At 48.7% G+C, this 16367-nt stretch overlaps 1 protein-coding gene across 7 annotated transcripts in view; it reads left to right on the top strand.

The window, feature by feature from the left end:
• The window catches only part of CAMKK1 (calcium/calmodulin dependent protein kinase kinase 1), an 83760-nt gene extending 72465 nt beyond the window's left edge, over positions 1–11295 (top strand). For all 7 annotated transcript variants that reach the window (XM_071574797.1, XM_071574794.1, XM_071574795.1 and 4 more), the window contains 4 exons: positions 1738–1825; positions 2683–2811; positions 3446–3549; positions 9488–11295. In XM_071574797.1, the coding sequence (XP_071430898.1) occupies positions 1738–1825; positions 2683–2811; positions 3446–3549; positions 9488–9560 (394 nt within the window). In that variant the 3' untranslated portion in view covers positions 9561–11295. The remainder of the gene's footprint in view (positions 1–1737; positions 1826–2682; positions 2812–3445; positions 3550–9487) is intronic.
• Positions 11296–16367: the final 5072 nt, after the last annotated feature.

The following is a 16367-nucleotide window of genomic DNA, read 5'->3' as shown; positions in this document are numbered from 1 at the left end:
TGTGGTGCTGGCAGCCCTCCCAAATGGGCACTGAGCTCCGTGGTGCTTGACATTTTCCTGAGAGCTGTCACAGGACCACGACTGTGAGAAATCCCAGATAGCACAGGCTTTTCAGGTGGAAAATGCCATCAGGTACAACGTGCACCTACCCTGGCAGACTGGAGAGAAGGGAAACCAGGGTGATGTGAGCTGTTACCAGGTCATAACCCACCTGGCACCTTGTGATCCTGTTTACAGGGCTTTTCCTTATCCTGTGTTGCACAGAAATCAGTCTGATGCCAAGAAATGTTAGGTGATTATATATTCTTTTCCTTTTATTTTAAAGAAAGCTGTTGGCAGTTTGGCACAGGACTGATGTTAAGTGTTTTAAAAGCACTATCTCACCTGCATCAATGTTGTCTCTGGGAGGAGTCTGTTAATTCTGACCTGCTAAATGCACTGTCACTGCCACTGCTGTTCCTCTGTGCCTGGAGCTCATTCCAAGAGCAGCACCATTCTTCTATTTTCACCTAAATTGTCACTTGAGTCTCTGAGGACTGTCCTGTCTGTATTGCCTGTGTACTGCAGACCCTTGGGGCAACTCTGAAAGTCTTTAGGCTTTAAACTGAACCCACTTGCTGCCCCTTCCTAGTGAATGACCAGTTTTTCCCTGGTTGTTTGCAAAGATCCCATAACCAAAGTCCACATAAAGTATTCATAGATTATGAAGCAGCAGTTCTGTTTTCACCAGACTAAAATATCCCTCACTGTGATGTGGTTTTCACTGTGGTTTGTGATAGTTTATTCCCTTCTCTGCTTTGGGGAATGCAGAGCAGGTGGGCACAGCACCTGGTCCTCACCAGTGTGTTCAGTCTCAAATCCAGCCCTGCTGGGCAGTGACGTTTTGTGCTGCCAAATTCCATCTCTGTGCAGTTCTTCAGGAGTCATTTGTGGCACAGACTTTCATCTGCCTAATATGGTTCTGTCACATGCTGGCATTTTACTGCACTTTGATCACACAGATCTGGTGTTTTTAAAGGATGTTTCCTGTATCATTAACCACAGGAGTCATTGCAGCCTTTGAGCTTGAGGGGTGGACTGCAGGGCCAAGGGCTCCATCTGAATAGAGTGGCTTCTGAGTTCAGGCACTCTAGCATTTAGATCTTGGAAATGGTGTTAAAAATTAAATGTATTTCTCTTACATCTGTTTGTTCCCTCCTTTTGTTACCCCAAGGCTGAGCTGCACAGGTAGGAAATACAGTCAGTCTGGCTGCCATCAGTGTTCGTGGAAGGAATTTAATTAACATAAGGTGCAAGCTTAGCTGGGAACTGGAATATCATTTTGTGGGGGGTTCATCCAGCACACAACTGCTCATGATGCAGGTTCAGCAAATTTAACTGTGCCCTTCTTGATCTGGAGAGTTAAAGTTCAGTCCTGCTCTCAGCAATGCTTTGTTGTCCCAGAATCTGAAATTTCCCTATGATGTGCTGTCTTAAAAATGCCCTTAGGTCCCTTCACCTGATCTCTTCTCATGCACTTGGAGCCTGTGCCTTTGTGTTAGTGGGCAGAACAGGATGACCAAGCTCTGTGGTGCCTGTGGAGGAACCAATAAGACCTTCCTTTCCCAAGCCAGGTTTGCAGAGAAAATATCCCCTGAGTGGAGCAGATTCTCTGCCAAGTAACTGCAGTCAGACCTGTGCCTGCCTTGAGCACTTACAGTTCCCTTGTTAACTGTCTGCTGCTGTTCCTTCCCTCAGAGCACAGATCACTGATGAGCTCAAGGAGCTGATTCTGCGCATGCTCGATAAAAATCCAGAAACCAGGATAACAGTCCCTGAAATTAAGGTAAATTGGACCTTGATAGGAGTGTTTTTAGTCTCAGCTGGTTTTGTTATTCCTGTGGTACCTTCTAATGAGACAGAGCTGTTCCCAGTGTTTGTTTTGGGAGCTCTCCCTGGCATGCCATGTTGGAAAGGGAGAGTGCTCATTTTGCAGCATCCCACAGCTCTCTCAATGCTTCTTGCCTGGGGAATATTGACAAAAGCTTTCTTGTTTACTTATTTAAATGAAAATTACTCAAAAGCTGGCTGATCTCAGTGAATCCCTGGGAGAATCAACACTGTCAAGGGGACTGCAGAGCCTGTGCTGGCAGTGTTGTTCTGTTACAGGGGCTGGATGTGTGTCCCTCCTCTGGTCCTTGCGTGCTCAGTGGCCTCAAGGCAGAACATTTGTTTCTATCCTCATTACTTGGGAGATGATTATTAACAGAAATAATGGCTAGGCCTGATAGAGCACGATGCTTCACAGGGTTTGGTTTTATTGTGGTTTTGCATGGGCTTGGTGTCCTCCTGTCACATCTTGCTGGAGGATCTCAAGTGCCTGCCCTTTCTCTGCCCCTCCTGAGGAAGTTGTACCTGCAGTGGACACACTGCAGCTCCAGCTGGTCACACCAAGTGCCCTCAGTGTCCTCACACACCTTCCCCTCAAGGCCCTTCCCTTTGGACACTCTCTCATAGCTTCAGATCTTACATTATGGTTACTAAAATTTCCAGGGAAGCTGGTTGAAAGCCATTGCTGGCAGTGGAAAATGGAGCAGTACCTCTGACCCCTCCTCAGCCCTGTACCCCCATTGCTCTCCCACTGTGGCCCCACGTGGCTCTGGTGCAGAAGGCAGAGCCAGAGCTGTGTCTGTCCCTCCCCAGGAGCACCCATGGCTGACCAGGGGGGGTGAGGAGCCGCTGCCACTGGAGGAGGAGCACTGCTCTGTGGTGGAGGTGACCGAGGAGGAGGTGAAGAACTCGGTGAAGACCATCCCCAGTTTGCCAGCTGTGGTATGTATAAACCACAGCCTCATACCTGCTGTCTGTGCTTTGATTGGAAATAGGATGCCAGGTTGCTGCAGGCACAGCATTTGGTGGCTTTCAGAGATCTGGATTCTAGAGCTTTATGTTGGGCAGCATCACTCCTTTTTGCCAAAACAATAGGAAGGACAAGGGCTGGTAGCCCTCAGTTGCACCTTTCTGTTGTTCTTGGCACTGGAGTGGGAAGCAGCAACACATTTGTACCCCTTTTCTGCTTTGAGAGGGAATCATGGGATGTGATCACAACAACCTGCTGCCACACATGAATATGAGAGGCAGGTACTCTCCAAAGACATGGCAAGGATATCCCATCTTTGCTGAAATTAGTGGGATGGCAGCCTTGGACTCAGTGGAGCCTTCAGCTGGAGGGGGAGGTTTGGGGAGGGGACCTTGAGCTGCTGGCATGGAAGGCTTGGCCTTTCAACCCTTCTCGTGCCAGAGGACTGAGACAGCCTGGCTGTCAGGGCGCTGCTCTGGGGGTTCCCTCACTCCGTGCTCTTTGCTGTAATGCTGCCAAATGTCTCTTGGATTATTAAAGCTGTTGTTCCTGACCTTCAAGGAGTCAGCCCTGCTGCTCTCACTGCTCTCTTTTCCTTCCTGGAAGATCCTGGTGAAGGCCATGCTAAGGAAACGCTCCTTTGGGAACCCCTTCGAGGTGCAGGCGAGGCGGGAGGAGAGATCCATGTCTGCTCCAGGGAATTTGCTCATGTAGGTACCCACAGCCTGCACCTGCAGGGCCAGGGGTGGGGGGAGGATGGAGGAAGCAGTTTGCAAATCTTTTCTGTAGCATTTAAGGACAAAACTCCCTTTTAAACCAAACACTGAAGGTAAATTATACCTCAGGTCCTCTCAGATTAAAATACAGTGCATGAATGGAGCCTGAAAGCTCTTTTTGTAGATACTGTAAGATGGGTTTGGCATAAACACATGTAAGTTGCTAAAATTGGGTCTGGTTTTTCTCCTGTTAGTTTATTATATGTTGTGATCAAAGATCCATTAGGGATTAGTGAAGTAAAATAAGTTGAATTGGAGTCTAGCCTAAATATATGCTTGTGGGTTTAATTCTTCTCTGCTTTTTATGGACAAGAGAAATGGTACCAGCTGAGCAGTTTGTATGGTTTTTAAGCTCAAAATGAGATGAAGGGGTTTGACTGTGTGTGGGGCCCAAGTCAAGGCAAAGACACGTGGACAGACAAAAGTGAACACTTTGAAATTGCTTTTTCATCTCAGAACACAAACAGTATTTTTTCACGCTGCTAGTTGTGAAATAGTGGAACACATTGCAAATGGATATTTTGGAGGCTGGATTTAAATGACTAAAAGGGAGTAGAGACATTAATAACTAGTAAGTTCATCAACAGTTTTTCAACATGATGATCTGTATGTACAGGAGTGGGGAGAGAATTACTCAGCCCTTTACTTGGTTCTTACTATTCCTCCTGATTTCTGTTACTGATTCCTTTCTCAGCCAGGATTCTGGGCCATCAGTCCAGTAAGTACCAGCTGGACCTGATCAGGGACAAATATTTATATAAAAATAAAGTTCTCACCCCACAGGATTTGTAAGGCTGTGGTTCACAACAAAGCTGTGTTGTTCCAAAATGATCCTTTTCCACCCAAAATCCCAGTACTGTGCCTGGCAGACCCCCATGGGGGTATGCTGAGTCTCACTGCACCATTGACAGTGCAGTTAGAGGAGTCTCTCTCTCTCTCTCTCAGGTGTGTGGGGACTTGAGGGCTCAGCTCAATTAAGGGTGATAATAATAATGCTTTAGGTCCCACCTGTGTGTTGGAGACTCCACTAAAAACTTTGCCTTGGAGCCCAGGGCCAGACAGCAGTTGAACATTTGAGCACCCTGGACATGAGTGCTGCTGTGGGACATTCTGGATGTGGCACTCACAGCTCCTGTGCCAGCTTAGCACAAGGGATTTGTCCCCATTTGTTTCCCCTGGCTCGTTGTCTTCCAAATTAGTTATTGCTAATGGGACACACATCCCTACCCATCTCTTCACTGCCATTCCTGGTCACTGCATTGTGTTGCTGTGAGATGGGGAAACATTTGTTAAATTTGAAGAAAAATGTATTTTATTCTTCTCAGTGTCCCAGACAGCTCACTCAGGGCAAGGCAGGATTTCTTCTGTTCAAACCCTGTCTGAATTGACATTTCAAGGTGATCACCCTGTTTCCAAAAGGGTCCTGTTCCCTTCCACCTTCACTTGAGATGCTTGAAAACCTGTGCCACCAACTCCCCATCTGGTGGGAAAACTCCTTGGCCTTGTGGCTGGTTCCTGCCTGGAGCTGGTGCTTTATTATCTTCCCAGAATAAGTAAAGTTCATTTGAACTCACATAGCTCTTAAGTTTCTGCTCAGCCACATCATCAATGTCTAATCCTCTTTAAAATCTTTTTAGACCTTCAAGATGAGCTCTAAGCCTCCACTTTCATTTGCCTCCTTCCTAAAGCTGCTGGTCAAATTCTCCTCAGCTTATACAAACCCAGCATCTTTCCCTGTCTCTGCTCATTCCAGCCCTCTGTTTTATTCAGGCTCCTTGTACACACTAAAAGGGTTTTTTTAAAAGTGGACAATTGGCATTGTTATTCTCCTGTGTCCAGTGCCCTTAGTTCACAAACCATGCCAGGCCATGGATGGAGCTGTGGCCATGCTGGGCTGGCCTCTGCCCAGCAGTTTAATGTCCAAAACTAATGTGAGTGGCCTTTGAATGTGCCAGTTCTCCAGTGCACTAATCCCTGCTCTTCATTTCTCAGTCTCATGCCATCAGTGCCAGTTTTTGGCAGGAGCAATTTACTTTATCCTGAATTAATTCATGCACAACTGGAGCTTTGAGAACTCATCTTAACCCCCTTCTGTTTAAAAGAAAGACATTGGCCAAGTCTCTCCAACAAAGTGTTGTATATTAAACAACTACAGCAGGGATGCTCCTTTTAAGGCATGTGGATTGTTATTATTATTTCAAACTTTGGAAAATGCTTTACTAGCTGAATCTAATGAAAATTGCTCGAAATTTAAATAAATGAGCTGAATCTAATGGCATTAATTGTAAGTGAACCAAGTCTAAATGGGAATGTTCATTGTTCAGTGAGTTATCTCTTGATTACAGTGTTATTTCCACAGGGGCAAACAGAGTAGACATGAAGCTCATGCAGTCCTTAATTCATGGTGGGTTGTTCCCTAGAAAAACCACCCTTAATACCCATATAAAGTACAACATCAGTGCCAATGTTATGAATAGAACTGTGTGAGTTAAAATAATTCTCAAGTGAGTCTGCATTGCTGTAAATTTTTAGGACCTTGCAGGAACAGATGATACTGTTGTAGTAAAGGCTCTGCAGAGTTTCTGCACATGCAGCACCCTTGGAGCTGGACAGGGGTCCCCAAAAGTGGCTCTTGGCAAAGAGCAGAGCCTGCAGCCCTTGCTGCTCTCCAGACATGTGGCTGCCCACGAGATGCTGAGATTAAAAGGAGCCACAGGTTCTCAAGGTCTCCTCACAGAGCTCCTCCTCCCCAGTGGCAATGTCTTTGGAGAGAGCTAAATCAGCTTCTGTAATTGCATCTCCTTCTAGTTATGGGGTAAGAAATAACTTGCTGTGTTTCTATGGAAGAAAAAAAAAGAAAAGCAAATAGAAAACTCCAGTTTCACATTCAATTTATTTAATTAGGCTGCACGTGGAATTGCCAGGGCCCCACTCACTGCTGCTTCAAGCATCTTATAGCTGTGCCCATTCTGGGGATGTATTTTGCAGGAAATCCTCTGGCAGCTGAGCCTGCTTTCTGGCATTTGATGTCTAATTGATGGTTCCTAAAATGGAGCTGTCCTTCAAGCTCACTCTTTGGGATTTGGAGAGGAGGAAACTGAATCATGTGGCTGAATCTTCTTTCCTTGCATTACCCACACAGTGTGCTGGGCTCTGTTCCTGGAAATGCTTCCTCCAGTAATCTGGAATAGCAGCAGGGCTGTCTTGTTTGTAGCCTTGGTTCCTTTAGAGGACACCATTAAGACACCAGTGATTTGAAATAGTTCTTAGGTTAATACTGGGAGGAGAGAAAGCTTTTTTAGCACTCCTGAGACCTGGGAGAAGCAAATCCTCTCCTGGCTGTTATTTATTGCTCTGTTTATCAGCACTGAACATTTTAAAAGGCAGCTGTTAAGTGCAGGCACACTCAGCAGGTGGAGAGGAACTAAAATGAAGATGCCCCCATTTAGCAGTTCTTGTTTTGCACACCCAGCGTCGTGTGAGTGCTGCCAACTGTCACTTTGCCTTGTCACCTGGGTGTCCAGGTGTCCCTGGGTCCTGCCTTTCATGCAGGATCTCCCAGAGAGGCAGTGATTGATGGAGCCTTGCAGGTCCTGCACACTGTGTCCATCATTAATGGTGGCTGATTCTTTCTGATTTTCCACAGTATTTTTAAGCCCAACTGTTCAGCATTCACAGCTGAGTTTTGGGCTTGTGTTTGCTGCATTTCTTCTGCCTGCTCCTGGTTTCTCCTGACTGAGTCAGCACTGGCTTCATCACATTTTATTGCTCTCATTTATTGCAGCTACTACCTATCAAATTAATTGCTGTGTTTTGACAGACCCAATTTACTTTCCCATTATGGCTGCTATTGCTATTGATGAAATGTGGTTGTCAGCTCCTCTGTGGAGGATCAGTTGGTATTTAAAAAGCCTACCCTGTTTCCAGCCTTCCCAAAAAGAGAGCAAAAGAGCCATCAGTGCCCTTAGGGCCATATTATCCATGTAGATTAGGCATGAGGAAGCCAAGGGGGAAAAGTCTCCAAGCAGAAACAGCTTCTTCCAAAGCAGCCTGGAGGTACCAGCCTTGCAGGAACTTTGTGCTGAGAAAGTTCCAGGGCTCAGTGCTGTAGGGCTGCTCAAGAATAGGCTGCAGAGGTTCTCCTAGGGCAGCCAGGATTACAGCATCAGCTTTGACAAAGGAAGAACTGCAGGTTGGGGTTAGATTGGCCAGGTGTGTCCACTCAAGATGCTCCCTTGGCCTCTGTTAGTGCTTGGTGTGTCTCTCCAGTCTCAGGGAGGTTTTGTTTAGGGGCCATTAGATGCTGTCAGAACAGAGTGAAACCCAACCAAAAGCCTTACCAGCTCTCACTGCAGAGAGGACTGCATGTCTGGTGGGCAGAGCCATGCCCCACGTGCAGGTGGGCAAGGCTGTGGCACAGGATTTTCCTCTGGCAAGGACCCACCAGGAGCAGGACCCTCCCCTGAGTGCCCAGTGCTGCTGTAGCTCTGCCCTGTTGCATGTAGTGGTGATGCCAGGCCATGATAGGACACAAAACCTCCCGAGGTGCCCAATTGCATGGCCCAGGGACATCAGCAGTGTTGGAAGCTGCCTGGAGCCTTCAGCAGTGTTGGGGCTGGAGGGGGTTTGTACCTGTGCCCACCCTCATCTGTCCCTCGGGCTGCAGGTGAATGTGGCTGCTGCTCCATCCTCCATCCCACTCTGCTCACTGGGCTGGTCAAGGCACAGAAGGACAAGCTCCTTTGCCTGCTGCCATCATCTCCATCATCACTTTCTTCCTTTGTCTCGTTGTTTTGCTCTCAGGGACAGATTCCTCTTAAGCACATCTGTACATTTGCATCCATCACTAAGGTAACTCTGTGTCTGTGTTTCCCTGGGTGCTGTAGGAACCCTTGTCCCCTCCTCAGCTTGTGTGATCTGTGTGGTAGTGAGAGCATTTGGCTCCATCCTTCCTTCCTGTAGGAGCAGTTTTACTGCAGTCATTCTGTGTGTGTGACATTAACATTTCTGAATGCTTTTTATTATAATTATTATTTGTGATTTTTTGGCATTTCAACTGCTTTTAGAGAGGGAGGAGTGAAAAAAGCCAGGGGGGTTTGAGCAGGAACTGGTGCTCAGCCCTACATTTGCAGAGGGAATAGCTACAGAATTCAGGAAAAGCTGAGCTTTGGCATTTGGGCTCGGGTTTAATATTTAGTGATGATGCAAAAGAAACAGAGGTGGAGCCATCTCTGCTCAAGATGCCACACCCTTGTGCTTGTGCCTCTGATGCATCGTTTGGGAGGGCTCTGAGAAGGCTGAAATTGGTCATTCCATGGAACCACCCAACCCACCTCAGCCAGGGTTTTGGAAACTTCTGTTTTGGGCACCAGACAAACTCACAGAAGCTGAAATCACACAGCTTTTGTGTAGGACAAACTGGGCTCTGGTGGAAACATTTAGTTTTACTGCCATTTACAGTGGGGTTTGGGAGAAGCAGTTATGGGATCAAGCCATGCCTCTGGTCTTTATAAAAAAAATTCAGATTAAAGGAAAGCAAGCCAAAACTCTCCAAACACTAGCTAGATAATTTAAAAACATTGCTGCTGCTCTGCAGGACTTTCCCCAAGAACCAGGTACCAACTCATGATGCTACAGCTGGAGAAGGACGTTCAGGGAAGTGCAGAGGCCAAGCAAGTGTTGAGGCACAAGCTGCACATCTCTGCAGTGCATCACCCTGCAATATTGCCAAGGTGTTCACATGGCACCAGCACAACAAGCTGGTTCATTGTTATTGCCTCTTAATATTGATGCTGCTGACCTGGGTTGGAAAAACCACCCTCCTGCATTCCTCTGTGCCTCTAATGTCTTTCTTTCCTTGCCATTCCTGCAGAAAACAAGGGAGCAGAGAAGGAGCCAGGGACCCAGAGCTGCCCGACGTGTGCGAAGACGAAGCCACGTCCTGAGGCCGCCCCGGGCTGCGTGTGCTGCTGCTGCTGCTGTGCCCATCGTGGTGTTGTGTAGCACCATCGCCCCCATCACCCACCCCGGGGCCTGCAGAGCCAACCACGACCCAACAGGAGCCACCCAAACGGAGCCACCCAGGAGAGCAGGCAGGAGGAGCAGGGCAGTGCCCATGGAAGCCCAAAGGAGGAGCAGGGCAGTGCCCAGGAAGGCAGGCAGGAGGAGCAGGGCAGTGCCCAGGGAAGGAGGAGCAGGGCAGTGCCCAAGAAGGCAGGCAGGAGGAGCAGGGCAGTGCCCAGGAAGGCAGGCAGGAGGAGCAGGGCAGTGCCCAGGGAAGGAGGAGCAGGGCAGTGCCCAGGGAAGGAGGAGCAGGGCAGTGCCCAGGAAGGCAGGCAGGAGGAGCAGGGCAGTGCCCAGGAAGGCAGGCAGGAGGAGCAGGGCAGTGCCCAGGAAGGCAGGCAGGAGGAGCAGGGCAGTGCCCAGGAAGGCAGGCAGGAGGAGCAGGGCAGTGCCCAGGGACAGAGCCAGCCCTCAGGTGCTGTCCATGTGTGCCTTGCTCTCCACTCGTGCTTCACCCTTGTCCTTGGGGGGTCTTGGCTGAGGAATGTGGGTTTGCTTGTAACCTTGTCTCAGGTCCTTCACTCCAGAGACTTTTTTTTCCCCTTGTGCTGTTGTATTTTCTTATTTCAAGCATCAGGAAAGAAAAACGACATTGGAGGCAGGTTTTGTATCAGAGGGCAACTGTTTTATTTAATGCACTTCTGTGTCCAGGGCACAGTCCTGCTCCTGGTGTGGAGCTGATGGCAGAATTCCTATGGGTATCAGTTAAATCAGGATGAGATCTTGCTTTTGGAGTGAATGCTCTCCCTCCCTATGCCTTTCTTTCTCTTTTTTAACTTCTTACCCCTCAGTTTAGCACAGTGTCAGTCCCACCTTCAGCCATGGCTTTAATCAGGGCAGTTTGTAAAACAGAAATTGCACCATGCCATGAGCCTTGGAATGTCCCAGAGCTCCAGAGCATTGGGAAATGCTGCTACCTGGAACAGCTTAATGTGCACCAGGGCCATCTGCTCACCAAGGCTGCCCTTCCCAAAGACCTGGGAATGCACCCCATCAGCTGCACCCAGTCCTGCACCTTGTTCTCAAGCTGAAAGGAGTGGCAGGTTTGGGGGTTACTTAATTTCATTCATTTCCCTCACTCTTCTCTTAGGTTATGGACCTGTTATCTTGTGTACCTGATGCTTTTAAACTTTAATTTCCTGAAAACCACACAAAGTGGGAGAGCTCCCTAAGATGGAAAATGTGGGTGGAGGGTTTTTAGATTAAGGAAAGCTACAGAACACATCTTGATCTTTTGATTTTTTTAAGGCTTTAATTTTTAATTTTATTTTAAGAATGTAATTTTTAAGCATGTGCAGATGCTGCTATTTTATTCATAGATTGCTTCTAAACTTGGGATTAGAAGCTTCATCTCTCCAGTCTGACAACATGTTGGTTGCACTTCAAAAGGAAGTGCAGCCATTTCCGTGGCTGTTGACTGTGGACTGTGTGGATAATCAGGAACTCCACTCTTGCATTCAGAGAGTAAAAAACAGTGACATCAATTCATCAAAATATGTGTCAGTATTTTCCCTGAGCTCTGTGGGGCCTGAACATGCCCCTGGGAAGCCAGTGGGATTGGAATCTTATTTTATAGCACTTAAATAAAGGACACGATTAAATTTGGTTCCTACATAATCATCTTACTGTCTTTTATTTTTTGTGCAAGGAGATACATGGATGAGGGTTGTTGGTAGTGACTGGTCTAGACTGGTGTACCTGTTCTGTTTGCTGTGATCTGTTTGGGTGGTTCCCAGTGTTTTCATAGCTGGGCTTTGCTGCCCGTGCCTTCTGCCTGTCCCCAGCCTGTCCCCTCCCCTGGCTCATCCTCAGCCACCTTGTTGGGGTGCTCAGCAGTGCCTGCCTGGGCTCTGCCCCACATCTCACCTGTAAATATTGGCAAATTGGGAAATAACATTGCAGCTAATGGATTTTATTGAGGAGACCTTTAATATTTAAAGCTGGCAATGATGTTGGATCCTGGAAAGGTTACTGCTGTGGGCCTGAGCTGTGCACTGCTGCATCCAGGGGCTGAATCTTGCCTGTCTGTGTGTCTGTCTGCACTGGCTGTGTGCTCAGCATCCTCCAAGGGACTGTGGTCCTGCACCAGCTGATCCATCCCACTGGGACACTGGACCTCTCCCTTGGATCCTGCTGCCTTGTAATGAAGATTTAAGTACCCAGAGACAGGGAGTGAAAATGGAGATGGGAACTCAGCAGGTCTGAGAGCACAGGGGGGCTCTGCAGATGGAAAAGACTGGCCAGGAGGATCCACTGCCACTGGGGACAAAATGCTGGAGTGCCACCAGCTCCTGAGCACACCAGGGCCCAAGCCCTTACATGCCCAGGCACCCTCCAAGGGTTGTGGCTGCCCATGGCCATTCTCAGAGTCCTTATCCCTGTCGGCTCCAGCAGCATCCCATGGCTTTGGATGTTCTCACACGTGAGAGGCTGTTGCATGACTGCAGGGTGTCCTCTGGTGGTGCAGGAGCTCCAGAGCAAGGATGGTTGTCTCTCCAGTGTTGTCTCTGGGCAGACTGGCAGTGTGAGCTAACAAGATCATTTATGGTCTTGGACACCTTCATCCACGATTCCAGGTGCAGAGCCCCCATCTCCAGGGCTTGGAAAACTGCTGAGTGTGGCTGTTCTGCCACAGTCAAAGCTGGTCCTGGTTTGGGATGGGTGGGATGGCACTGGCAGGATCCTTTCTGCCCCCAGGGGCAGTAAAAACATTTGCAAAGGCAGGACGGCTGTGCTGGGGGATCCCACTGAGAGCACCACCATGTCCTATGTCCAGCAGGGAGACTGGAAAGCAGGTAATGAAGGGTTTGTATGTAAATAGAACCTTGTTTGGGTGCCAAAATCCCCTGCTTTACTGGGGCACATTTACAGTGGAGTTTGCTGAGCAAAGCTGTGGAAGGAATTCTTTCTGTCCCAGAGCCTCCTCCAGAAAACCATTCTCTGATCAGGCCCCTCCCAAGCTGAATTTCCCTGGATTATCTCACCAGCCTGTTGCTCTGAATGCAGCCTTCCATAGGATGAGGGAAGGAAAGCAGCTCCTTCCCTTCCTGAAAAAAAGCCATGTGCACTCTGAGCTGCTGCTCACAGACACCCAGGCCCTCAGTCAGTAACCACAAGCCATCAAAGCATTCCAAAAAAGCATGTAAATTCAAGAAAAAAACAAACTGCAACTTTTGAGGGTGTAATTCAGGTCCTCTGTGCTGTATTTTTGCTGCTGTTTCTGATTTCTACGCCTGTTCTATTTAAGTCTCTTGCTACACTTGCTGTTGGGTCTCTGCCCCTGTATGTGCTCTGCTATGACTCAAGCATGATGTAAATGCACTCAGTTCTGTAACAGCACGTGGCTGTTACACTGTAAATATGTACCATGAAGAGAGAGGCTATTTTTTGCATGCTTTTGTACTGTAGAACTGATGAGAAAATGACAATAAAGTCCACAGAGATGACACTGAGTGTTAAGTGCAGTTCCTTGGCTCTCCTGTGCTCTCTGCTGCTGGAACTTTCTCTGTGCTTTAGCTACAGCAGAGAGGGGCTTGGGGGGGCTTCCTTTCATCCCCCTTTCCCTGCTGGGCTTTTCCTGGATGAAAAGGCTCAGGGAGACATTGTGCTTAGGTTATACAACCCCAACTGTTACAGCTGCAGTGGAGCTGGGCAGGTTTTCTTGCCTTAATTCCATTTGTATCCAAAGAAATGTGCAATTTGCTTTGAGAAAAGGGGTTGGGGCTGGCCTGGGTCCAAAGTGTTCAGTTCTGGGGCAGGATCTGTCCAGGGAAATGAACTCTTAAGGTTCCACCTTGCCTTGATGTTACTTCTCTAGTTCGTTTGCTTAGTTTTCTTCTTAGGGCTGAAATTAAATTTCCTGCAATGATTTCATAGCAACCTGGTCTAGTGGAAGGTGTCCTTGCCCATGGCAGGGAGGTTGGAATGGATGATCTTGAAGGTCCCTTCCAAGCCAAACCCAGCTGCAGCATGGGGAGGATGAGTGCAGGGCAGGATGAATGGCCAGGGAAGCAGCCAAAGCCATCCAGAGGAGGAAATACTTTTACTTTTTCCTGTCCCCAGTGAAGGGGAATCATAAACTCACCTTTGGTTGTTTTCCATGCTGCTCCACACCAAGCACAGGTGTCTCTATAGCTTCCCTCCAGCAGAACCTCTTTAATCACATTTCCTCTTTCCTACAGCTTAATTAGGGGAAAAAAATAATCTTTGATGTGAAAGTGATTCCTTTGTTGCCAAACATTTCTAGTTTTTTCTTCTCCTTGAGTAGGAAAAAGCATTTACCATGTTCTTTTCTAAAAGAGTTTCCAGGCACGTCCAGCAAACACGGCCAGGAACCATCAACAGCCAAGCCCTGACCGAGTTTCTTCGCTTGAGTAAATCCATGTTTGGCCACTAATGGGAGCTGAATGCCCATTTTCTGTGCCCCATTTATTTTATTGCCAGCTCTGGGGTGCAGGGGGAGGCAACACTGGGGCAGCTCCGGAAATCCCACGGGGCACTTGGTGTGTTCCCTCCCATCTGATTTCCCGGGGTGTGATGTGCAAACACATCAGGGAATTGCTGCTACTCTCACCAGCTGGGATAACACAGCTCCCAGCTGTCTCTGCCTCCCTGCCTGGCCACCTCCAGTATTTTTTATTTGGAGATTCCAAAGGGTTGTTTCAGGAAGGGAGATGCTTTTGCTCACCCTGTGCCAGCCAAAATCCCTGTTGAAGAAAAATTCTTGGCATAGCAGTTTTTTCATTATTATAGTGGAAAAAAATATTTTCCTCTGCTCTGTTGGTCCCTCCAGCCCTGCTGTGGGATGGGAGCCCTGAGCCACCCTGACATGGCAAAGGCAGGAGCTGACCCACCACCAGCCTGAGGTGAAGCAATTAAAGGGTATGGCTGCCACCAGCATTTCTGGTGTAATTAAAGCTTTGAATGAGGAGGCATATGGTAACCCCCTCCTCCCCCCTGGCCCCATGCTGGCATTTTACCAGGTGTGGGTTTATTAACTCCTGCTAATTACACCATCACTCAGTGCCTCACTCAAGAAGGGCTGCATTGCCTGGCCCTGAGTGCTCAAACAGGCTGTGAATGTTGCCAAAAATACCTTAATTTTATTTTTCTTTGTCCCCCTTATACTGAGTACTGAAGCCCAGGGGTCTGCAGGGCATTCTGGGGACACCAGCACCCCTGGGACACAGTGCTGGCTCCTCTCCTGCAGATCCAGCTGCACGTCCTCCTCACAGCCAGCAAATGCTTTTATTCCCTGGAGTGAGCTTTGCTGGAGGCCTGACTGTGCCAGTAGCCACAGGGGGGCTCAAAGCTGTGCCCCATCCAGAGGTGTATCCAGCTGCCAGGACATCCCAGTGCCGTGGAGCCTCAGGGATGAGTGCCTGGATCAGGAGTGGGTTGTTTATCCTGGTAGGAAAACCAGTGGCTTTGTTCCCCTCAGACCTCAGCTCTGCTGCTGGATGTTCATGGGACCAAGTGCTGGCCAGAGGTTGTTTCCCCCCTGCAAAAGGCTCTTGGGAAGAGTTTAACAACAGCAGGTTGTATTTCTTAGGATGGGTGTTGGGAAACACCTCACTCCCAGCCTGGGGCTCTGGATCTTCCGGCTCCATGGAAGCACTGAGAGAAAATGAGCGTTAAAACCATCCATGTGGAAGTTCTCCCCTTCCTTTCCAAGCCAGTCCCAGGTCAGCAGCCCGGTGCCACCTGTCCCTGCTGCCTCGGACCTGTGCTGGGTCCTGTGCCGTGGCAGTGCTGCTCCAACATCCTGGATCTGCCTCTGGAGGGACTGGAGCCGATGGAGAGCGGGACAGCAACAGAGGGAGAGCCCACTGAGGAAGCAGGTGAGGTTTGTTGAGCTGCTCAGAAAGGTCTGAACCTCGAGGGGCACCACAAACACATGGGCACGATTTAGGGTTGGAAATGCCTCCCCAGTACCGTGGGAACTGTGGACGTGGCACTTGGGGACATGGTGAGTGGCAGCCACGGCAGGATGTGATGATCTCAGGTGGTTTTTCCAACCCAAACCATGCTGTGGTTCCATGAACTTGCTGCCTGAGGGTGGTGGGTGCTGGCCAAAGGCACCTCCAGCAGCACTCTCTGGAATGTCACAATATAATTTGTTGGGAAACATTTAATTACAGCGACTGGAGTGACAGGAGCACTCGTGGCAGGACGTCACTTCTGGGAGCAGGTGGGAAGGGGTGTTTGCAGGAGGGTGTAAGGCTGGGGTGGGTAATTTCCACAGCAGGAGGGTGGGATGTTTAATATCAGATTTAGTTATTGACATATTTCCCTATTTTGTAATCCAAAATCCCAGGGGTTGGGTGCTGAGTGCAGTGAGGCACATCCCAGTACACCCATCATGCCCAGTCCTCCCAGCTCACCCACCTTCCAGCTGAGAAGCTGCACTGGGGAGGACCCTGGCATGGTGGGAGCTGCCTGGTCAGGAGAGAAGAGTGGAAAAGGAAATAATTCCTCTTTAAAGGCAAATACAGTGCTGGGGTGTATGAACTCAGTTACAATCCAGCTTTCTGCAAACACATGTGTGGTCACTCCTGGCATGAAACGCCCAGGAAAAGTGTCTCCTGTTAATTAAGGATAAAAAAACTGATTCAAAAGTTACACAGAGAGGGAAAAACAAACCAAGCTTTTGTGGAGCAGAGCCCCAGGCTGGGCTGCTGGTGCCCTCT

The sequence above is a fragment of the Pithys albifrons genome, chromosome 21 (assembly GCF_047495875.1).
Source record: "Pithys albifrons albifrons isolate INPA30051 chromosome 21, PitAlb_v1, whole genome shotgun sequence".
NCBI lineage: Eukaryota > Metazoa > Chordata > Aves > Passeriformes > Thamnophilidae > Pithys > Pithys albifrons.
The sequence above is the reverse complement of the archived record's forward strand: the minus strand, read 5'-3'. Positions and strand labels throughout refer to the sequence as shown.